At 45.2% G+C, this 10,051-nt stretch overlaps 1 protein-coding gene across 2 annotated transcripts in view; it reads right to left on the bottom strand.

Moving 5' to 3' along the window:
- Positions 1–187: 187 nt before the first annotated feature.
- Positions 188–10,051, bottom strand: part of Dcun1d4 (defective in cullin neddylation 1 domain containing 4) — an 85,148-nt gene continuing 75,284 nt past the window's right edge. For both annotated transcript variants that reach the window (XM_005359339.3, XM_005359340.2), the window contains 3 exons: positions 5,796–5,900; positions 3,561–3,663; positions 188–3,392 (listed from right to left, as the gene is read on the bottom strand). In XM_005359339.3, coding sequence (XP_005359396.1) covers positions 3,337–3,392; positions 3,561–3,663; positions 5,796–5,900 — 264 coding nt within the window. In that variant the 3' untranslated portion in view covers positions 188–3,336. The remainder of the gene's footprint in view (positions 3,393–3,560; positions 3,664–5,795; positions 5,901–10,051) is intronic.

Genomic DNA, 10,051 nt, shown 5'->3' with positions numbered 1-10,051 from the left:
ACACACGTAAATGCATTTAAAATATAAATATGTCTAAGTAACAGGAATATACATGTTCATTGTATTATTCTTGCATTTTTTAATAGAAAAGGCTGGTAGAAAGCAAATGGTTGTAAGAAAAAAAAATACTTTAAACTACCCTAAAATGTTCTGGGCGGAGAAACCAAGAGGACAAAGAACCCAAAAATCAGTTCTGAAACCAAACACAAATATCTGTTTATTTATGGATATCATTTTACATCAATTCCATTAGAACCTAAACCAGTTTGCTGTGCTCGTTGGGTGGCATAACAGTGTATTGGTTAAGCTGGAGTCACAGGACTTGCACTTTCATGAAGGTAACGCAAATACTGACGACACAAGGCATTCACAGTTCTAGGCTGGCTACTGCTCATTTCACAGCAACGCCCAAGAGAAATCATCTGATGAAAAAAAAAGCAACCCATATTTTGGTCTCATTTACAGATACCCAACGTTACCAGTTGGTCAATGAATTCTATACAATTTTATACAACATAGGAAAGGATAAACGATAAGGCTTACAGAGGTATTTTAGCAGTTGTAAAAAATAAAAACCAAGGGCACAAACTAAACTCTTAAAGCTTTCTGTATAGACTTCAAAAGTATGGTTAGGTGGAGACTCAGAGGCAACAGAAACTTGTTAAACCAGAACTAGACGTTTGTCTAGTTAGACTTACAAATACTGAACTCAGAGTTCATACTTCAAAAGGGGCGCGCCTAAGGCTATCAGGGTACCTGGGAAATCTAGCCAGCTGACTTCTATCTAGTGCTGTGTAAACATCTACAAGCCGTATTCCCTAGCAGAGGGCACTGCAGGGCACTGGAACACAAGTCAAGAGAGGAAAGGCGGGTGGAGCTCAGGGACTGGCGACCCCAAGGCCCCTGACTTCTTCCAACGCCGGCCCTAAGTGCTCTTGGTGATCCTTCAACTTGCATGACTTGGCAATTCTTCAAGAAAAGGTGTCTTATGACTTGGTCTGCCTCCCTTAAAAACAGCTCCGCAAAATCGAGAAAACCAAGGGCAAGCAGCAGTCACAGAGGTTCAGTTCTCGCGGCAGTTTAGAGAGTATTTGGAGTTCCAAATATTGATTATCCCCTCCGGAATGCGGGCTTCCATACCATATATCCTGAGGGTTGTTACTTGAGTCTCTATCATCAAAATGTTCACTGTGGATGAAATACAATGTTTCACCCTGGTAACAACCCTTTATTCCCAGAATCGCTGTGCTTAGTGTTTAAAACATTCTCCAGATTCTCACACAACATTTAAAACAATTCCATCTACGATCCGTCTTTGCACTGAGGCAATCGACAGCTGATCCAGCTCAAGAGTGATTCTTTCACCTCGGGTGCACCTGAAGAGGAATCACCCTCCACGGGGCAGCGCCTGCCTTGCGCCAGCCCCCACTGTCACGTACCTGCGTGCACTGGGACCCCGTCACATAGCAGTCCCAACAGCTGTGGTTTCCCAGGAAGCTTACATTGTGTTCAGATACTAATTTGTGAGACTACAGACAAGGGATGATGGAGGAAGCTAAAGCAATATTGAGCTATTGTTTTGTTTTTTTTTTAAAAAAACTTCTGGTTTATTTCACAGCAAACTAAATCTCATTATTTGGTAGAAAAAGGCAAGTAGTTGCATTCTACCACATCCCAATTGTGTATATGCACGCACACGATATATACATACAACATCTCTGTCTTTGGTGGTTCAATCGGGGGACGAAATAAGATGAAAATCGCAACACTTTGGGAAGGAACTGAAACAGTGATCGAGGGTAGCATTGTCTGTGTGCTTCGCTCATTTAATGCCATTTAAGGTTCACATTTAATGGAGACAACTTCTTTTTTGGCCCAACATCTCTGGTCATCGCTCACCTGGGCAGGCACAGATCTTACCCCGCTACACCATTCACCCAGCAAACAAGCCATTAGCTCTTTACTGGGCTAAGTCTTCAGATGGGTTTTCACAAACTTCGGGGACTGAGTGAGTCATAGCACCAAATGATTGGGGGAAAGCCTGTTAACTACACACTTCCTCAAGAGGGGCAAGGCAAACAAAAGAAAGACATAAAATACAAACCCAGAAACACCGTTGTGTTTGCTCTGGTTTTCTTATCCACATAATGGCTATCACCCTTCTGAACACATGACTCAGGGAATGACAAGTGGCCCCTCTGGGAAAGGTCCCAGTGTGAACAGGGTTAGCTCAATGCTGGTGGTTTTGGGTCCACTGCCTGCAATGGACATGCTGCCAGGAAATGCCTAGCACAGAAGAACAAAGACAGAAAACAAAACATCTCGCACTTGTGGTCTTTAAAAAAAAAAAAAAACGAACAAAAACAAAAACAAAAACAAAACCCTGGGAGGTTACAGACACTGTAAAAGAGTAACTGGAAACTCAAGACACAGTTAAAAGTGCTTTGCAGCTATGAACTGCCAGCAAGCCAGTAGGCTCACGGGGATGGCAAAGACGTTTTACTTACAGTGGCACAGAGAGCTTCAGCAGACCAAACACTGCTAGAGGAACGCAAAGGGAGAAACAGCAAAAGGTTTAGAGAAACCTAAGCTTCAATTTAAAATTTAAAAGGAGCAATTTTAATTTGTTCACTTGTACCTATGGTCAAGCTACCAACAGTGTTAACATTTAAAAAATGAAGAAAATAATAATTTAAGAAACCCATAAGCCTATAGCTTTGTGTTAGAAATGCTTTGTAGCATGTTATATGTCTGTGTGCTCAAATAGTTATAACTTTTTATCACTTTAAAATACCCAAGTTGTCATGGAAACCAAGTCAGATTTGGCATGTGCCACTGTAAGTCATGACTCCCACTTCTTCCAGAAGCAATGAGGTTAATTCTGGCAATATCTGTTCACGGGGACAGTTACAACACTTCCTGAAATGCTACATTTGAGACCAAATAAAGTATAATTGGCTCATTTGGGGGAAAAAGGGGGACTAGAAATATGCCACAAAATTATTTTTACAATACATTTTTGCAGAAATAATCTCTAGGTGAAGCTTTTCATTTTATACACATATACAAAATTGAAACAGCAATGTACACATAATCACAGTGAGGACGTTGGCCAGTTCACCAATCTGTAGTGTGAAATGGACTGCAGAGCAGCCTCCAAGAGAACAGTGCTACACAGCAAGCAGAGAGGCCCATTCAATAGCAAACACCAAAACACCCTGCAGGAGGGAGACTGTGCAAGAAAAGCAGCATGCGCTTCGTTACAAACAGCAGTTTATGGCTAATGGGTGACGTAACCGTGGTAACAGTGACTCTCTCGCTGCTATGCATACAGTCCTAGGACATCTGTTTGTCTTTATACCATTCCACAAATTCGTCCAACAAAACTGGCCCTGGAGAGAGAGAGGCAGAAGCGTGAGGGCTGGAGGTGTTATGGAGGTACAGCACTTACCTAACACGCATGGGGCACTGGGCTCAACTGGAAGGGGGGAGGGAAGAAGGGAGAGGGAAGAGCGGGAGGGAGAGGAGGAAAGGGGGATCACCCAGCAGCCAGTACTCACATGCTCCATCTTCATCATAGTTGCTGAGGTCCAGGCTAATGGTTCTGCTGAACTCCAGCACATTGCACCACTGGTCTTTGTTTATCACTTTATATTTTGATTGCTGACAGGGGAAAGCAATATGGTTACTGGACACATAATGAACAAGTGGGATGCATTCAGTTTCTGTATGAACCCACATAAGAAAATTCATGCAGGGTTAACTTAACTGAAGCAGGAGTCTAGGAAACAGTGACACAGAGCAAGAGTAGAATTTTTCATGGCAATATCATTATAAGGACACACCTAAGCTAGTAGTAGTGTGCACTACACAGCGACGCTGTGAAGACTAAATGAGAGGACCACATAGTTTATAGAAAGCACAGGGTAAGTGCTAATCAAGGCCTTGGTTCCACTGGCAACCCGGCGCGACAGTCCTGCCCACTGCCAAGCTGCTTACTTCAAGGGCATGCGTCAGGCAGTCACTGATGAGAGCTATGCACATGCCAGCCACCAGTCTCATCATGGATGAAACTGGGATAGCCATGAAGTGGTAGCTCTACCACTCCTAAACAAGAAACCTGCCACAGGGGGAATAATATCCTAAAGGCTTAAATACAAAATCCAGAGCTAACATTTTAAAAATCCTTGTGAAAAAAAAATAAAATCAAAAATAGCAAAATAATATAAATCTTAAAAGGGCAAAGAGTCAAGCTGATGGTTTTGAGGGTGCAGGCAAGAGATGGACTGGGATGGAAGGGCTGCTTTCACCCTCTAAAAGGAAAACACAATCTAATGTCAGAGCAATGCACAGGCTTTAACTTCTGAAGCACGAAAGTGAAAATCAGTCTCAAAACAGCCAGTTAGGTGTCCGGGACTGAGCAATGTCAAACTTACTCAGAGCCACGTCTTTTAACCAAAGACCCTTCACCTGAAGGTTCAAATCCTACTAGATTCACTGCGTACAAAAACCGGTCCTACTCCTGTTCTGACAGTGAGGGCTTAGTCTCAGCGATGGACAGAGAAGCTGAGACACACCCCAGGGAGAGCACCCTCGCATCAGCGGTACTTATACTAGCGAGCAGCTTTTACTGCCTTATGGAGTCCCAGTTAGTAGACAACTGGGTTTTCTACTACAAGTGGTTTCTAGTGACAGTCTTCAAAAATCACATCAGTTGCTCAGCTTTCTGGACCACTACATAAAGCAAGTCGTAAAGGGAGATTATTTCATGCGGGAGTTGGAACTGGGCAAGACACGTTTTTCCTCAAAGATCCTACATCATTCTTGAAAACAAAGGTCATGTTTAAGGGGCTCGTGTGGGGAGGGGGGCATAGCAGATGCCACGCCTAATCCAGTGTTCACAGCTATCCAAGAACTCCACCAGGCACTTGGAGACGAAAGAAGTTAAGAACAAATTACAAACTCATTTTAGTGAGAGGCTGGTGGCTGATATTTACTGCTGGCTTAAAACTGGAAATTCATCTGAAAGAAAGGAAATCTCAATGTCTGTTGTTACAAAGAGCCGGGAGTCTAACACTAGTGGGGTCTCTACATGGGGCTAAGAGAAGAATGCTTGACTGTTCAGATACACACAACTTTACACACACACACACACACACACACACACACACGGATGCATGCATGCACACACACACAGACACATGTGATGGAGGAAGGTCATTGGTTAAGTAATAAAGAAACTGCTTGGCCTAGGTTAAAACATAGGTGGGAGGAGTAAACAGAACAGAATGCTGGGAGGAAGAGGAAGTAAGCTCAGAGGCCATGCTCCCCTCTCCCGGGCAGACGCCATGAAGCAAGCTGCCAGGTCAGACATGCTGAATCTTTCCCGGTAAGACTGATGCTACACAGATTATTAGAGATGGGTTGATCGGGATATGAGAATTAGCCTGTAAGGGCTAGAGTTAATGGGCCAAGCAGTGTTTAAAAGAATACAGTTTGTGTGTTGTTATTTCTGGTGTAAAGCTAGCCGTGTGAGAGCCGGGTGGGACGAAAAGCAGGCCCGCAGCTCCCACAACACACATGCACACACACACACACACGCACGCACGCACGCACGCACGCACGCACGCACGCACGCACATACTCCAAGACACGCAGCTGCTGACTGAGCAATCAGCAACCATAACTCCTATGAGCAGAAAGTTAGGACAAGAAAAATCACAGAAAATGGTCAGGTAAAACGTGGTAGTCCTAAGCAAGCAAACACACATTTCATAAAGTAATAAATTTGGTACCTCTAAGAACTGGTGAAAAACTGGAAAAAGGGGCCAGATTTTCCCTAGTAACAGTCCCAACATGCACTTGGCAGTGTTTATGTCTAGGCTGCGCTGGTCCTTTTCCTGTTTAACAAACAAAAAAAAAGAGTAAGCCAGATGCTTCTAAATCACAAACTCTGATAACTCAAACATGCATTTCACTTCAGCAAGAAATTGGCAAACAAATGGTTCGTTTATTACACAGCGTAAAACCCTGAAGGGGACTAAGGAAATGGTAGCCAAACACAATGGAAGGCCTGACATTTGAATGTCACATAGAAGTTTATTTTGAGAAAGACTGATGTGAATAACTTTACCCTAATGCCAAATCCATTATGTAGTAGTAGCTACAATCATTTCCTCGGCAAATAAAAACCATAGCCTGCTTGCTCTCCACTATGATAATTACCAGAGTTATAACTGCTGATCCAAAAGCCCTCAGGTGGACTCGGGGGTGTGCAAGTGGATTGCTTTTAAGAGCTTAGAAGTGACTTTCCTCAGAGACTCAGTTTTCCTACAGCTTTACTTCATGTGATAAATACTCTTCTTCCTCCTAAATATATTGAAACTCTATGCAGCTCCTCGAAAGGGTTGGAGCCCCGGAGCATCTCTCCCGATCGGAAGCCATGCTCATGCACCTGCTCCAGGGCAACAGGGTCTCCAGGTCCACGGAACTTACCTAGCAGGGTCACATGTGACTCCTAGGACAGCAGCTAGTGTCTATGGGAAGCTGGAGACAGACCTCATGCACACACAAAGTAAGCTCACTCCACTTTTACTTCTAAAGACTCTACTTCTCATTATATTCTTCTTCCACATTCCCATTCTAAAACTTAAGCGGTCAATTCCTACAGGGGAAATGTGTTCTCAAACCCAGGAGGCAATCTCACACATCTACGGCGCTCCTTCATGCGGCCCATCACCTGCAGGGGAAGTCTGAAGAGGCCGGCCGTGTCTACGACAGGGAGAGGTGCTTGGCTATCCACTGCAGCAGGTCAGTGCTCACCTCACCACGTCAGGGAACCACGCTACAACCACCCTTGGCCACATGCACCTTCAGACACAAGTGCTGTTTAGCACATGGTCACTTTCCCATCTATGCCACTGATCTCCAGCAGAATTAAAGCAATACAGCTATGTGAGGCTCGTTCAACAAGCCAACAAGGGGAAACTTGCCACTTTGGAAAGACATTCAAAGAGGCTTCTGGTCATAGTCGCTAAGTACAAAGCTGTTCACGAACAAGCCAGGTCAAACAGCACTGCACCACCCTTCCCTGTTAACGGCTACGCAACTTAAGCCTGGTGATGGGGGAAGACATCCCGGTGGCAGCTCTTTGTGCATGGGGGGTGACATGCTCCTTTCTACAATGCCCTCTGCCTATCCTTTGGCGAAGCAGACGGTCCATCATGTCTTGGCAGCACTAGCTCTGTCAGGGGAAGAGGACAGCAGAGGTGCCCTAAAAACTGGCGGTCTTCCACCAGCCCCAGCAGGTGGGCTGTATTTCTGCTTCTATGAAGCACCACAGAAGTGAATACAAAACATGGCTTAGCCTGAGAAGTGGGTGTGGCAGACAGCAACAGTGCACTGTGCAGCGAAGCAAGCCACAAGAAAACTAGTAAGTTACTGAGAAACACACATGGGACCACAAGATCTAGCCAAAGCCCATTTAGCAAAATCATGTTCGGCACCAACTGACCACACTGGCACTGTACAAAGTTCCCTTTCGCTGGAGTTTATAACCATTTGTTTGTCCCCAGTGTCTCATCTGGTCTTGAACGACCTTGTGACTTCTCTCATCATCAATAGCCTTGTCATACAGGAGAACGCGAAAATAAAAAAAGGTACAGAAGACTTGGACAGACTCTGCAACATTGCGACTGCCTGACAAACTTTACTCAGGGAAGGTTGCACTGCACGCGTTGGGTGGCCATGCCGGAACACGGAGGGAAGGGAGGCAGGAGGGCAGGAGACTCACAGGAGGGCAGCGGAACAGCACTTGCTCACTCCTGCTGTGCAGGGTGCAGCCAGCAGCTCCCAATCACTAACACCATCTTCTGCCTAGCAAACAAGAAAGAGATATTATGGATGCACTCACCACCTGAACAGTTCTCCCTGACAACCAACAGTGCGCATGCTGGCCTTGTGGCCAAATTCAGTAACCAAAGTGGTAAACATCACAAAGACCAGGGAAACGCCACGGTGAAGGGCCACAGCAAAAGCCTTCTCATGCACTGAAACAGAGACGCTCCTGGGGGTCCCACAACAGCAATGATCCCTGAAGTCACACCCTATAAGGGAGCTCCTGATTCAAATGAAACGGTTCTGCCAGGATGCCACCAGGTAGTCATCGGCATGAATGGGCCTTTTTTTTCTATTTCTTTTTTAAATCACCTTTCAAGTTCAAGGGACACAGCAGGGTCATCCAAGAGCTCTTGGTAAGGGAATAAAGTAGCACAGTAGCCATGGGTCTGAGAGTGACTGCTCCTGGACACAGAGAAGCAGAGGCAGACAGGTCAGAACAGAAGGTAACAGCTCCAAGATGGCCCTCGGTCATAACCCAGGAGGCACAAAAGGGCTGAAGGAGAAGGAAGCACACTCTCCTCTCTCCTCTTTGAGTAAATGCTTTGGGAATGCTAACTTTCTAATACAACAGAGTAAATTTTCAAGTAACAGAAACAGAGCAGGTCTGAACGCCCCTCCCCACGCTCATACGCTAACAGGATCCCATCTTCCTCAGAGAAGAAACACAGCGGCTGCACAGCACCAAGCTCTCCAGCAGCCCTCAACCTCAGAGCCTTAGTCCAAGACACCATGCTGCCTGGAAGAAACGCACTCCAGATGCCGAACGCTGATGGCAGACGCCAGGAATAATCAGGCTTTGCTGAGGTGAGTCTGTTAAGTGCCTTTGATTGTGTCCAGCACCTCTGGGCAGACCCTTTTGTTAGGTGTGGTAATTATTTTTTTCTCAAGTGGTGCAAAGGCCTTACCACAAACTGAAACAAAGAATCTTAAGGAAGTAAAAGTAACTCCAATGTTACAGTGTTACAAAAATCCCTTTAAGCTCCATGCATCTGTACTGCTTTGATCAGGTTTCACGTTTTAATGGCTTGAGATTTAGATGGGAAAAAAAGTCCTGGGTTATTAAACTTACAATGAAAAGATAAAATCATCAATGAAAAAAAAGTCCAAAGTTTTTTAAGAGGCTTTCTGGATTCAAGAAACCACAGAAGCAGCCATGACTCCTAAGATGAATGGCGGAAACCAGGCTACAAATTGGCATATGAAATCAAAGGCCAAAAGTAAAGACCAATCTGATATATCCTGGCCTAGGGGCGGGGGTGGGGGTAGGGGAGACAGCCCAACTTATATAGCCAAGAAATAAATGTAAGGTGAAAACAGAGGTCTCGGCAGACCTCAAAGACATCATCACTACTGTGACTCAGTTCATGAAACTTGAAGATATGACAACTCAGTTTTGGTTTGGTTTGGTTTTGAGTAGAATATTTTTTAAAAGGCACATACACACACACACAAGTCACAAAACCTGAGAAATACCCTCTCACTGAAAAAAAAAAAAACTAAAAAGAACTATGCTTAGAACTGAGCCAACAACATTAGCACACAGAGAGATCACAACATTTGCAAGGCTTTAAGTAAGCTCAACTTTCGCCTCCAGCAGGCACTGCCTCCCTCCCTTAGCACTGGGTCTGGTCAAACAGACCCTACTACTGTGAGCACTGCCCCAGCAAACAGTGGCGCTTTCCTGAAGCCTGTGTCAGAGAAGGAGCCACAGCCACTTCCTCTTCTGTGAATGTATCTCCAACCTTTACAATCAAACTCATTCAACTCAAGACAGCCATCAGGACAGACACCGCTCTCATCCCCAGGATCCACACTCAAGGTGTGTTCTGGTTCCCGGCCTGAGCGGTCACTCTTGGGTGCCTGCACTACTTCCCTGGGCACATGAGGAGAGCTTGGAGTACCAAGATACTCACAAGCCAAATGGTTGGACAAGCAACTGCTAAGCAAACTGGGTACCCACAGAAGAGTCCAAAGCTGAAACTAACCTGGTTCTGGGGATTTACGGGCCTGAGAGCAGACAACAGGGTCATATTATCCCCATCCTGTCTCTCACCCAGCCAGGCCTAGCTTGTTTTCCCTGCAATTTATAGTGAAGTCTGAGGGAAAACTATGGGGGTGGGGGCAGCTGTCACAGTCTATGTTGGGGGTTGTG

Source organism: Microtus ochrogaster, linkage group LG1 (genome assembly GCF_000317375.1).
Source record: "Microtus ochrogaster isolate Prairie Vole_2 linkage group LG1, MicOch1.0, whole genome shotgun sequence".
NCBI classification, from domain to species: domain Eukaryota; kingdom Metazoa; phylum Chordata; class Mammalia; order Rodentia; family Cricetidae; genus Microtus; species Microtus ochrogaster.
This window is presented reverse-complemented; position numbering and strand designations above follow the sequence as displayed.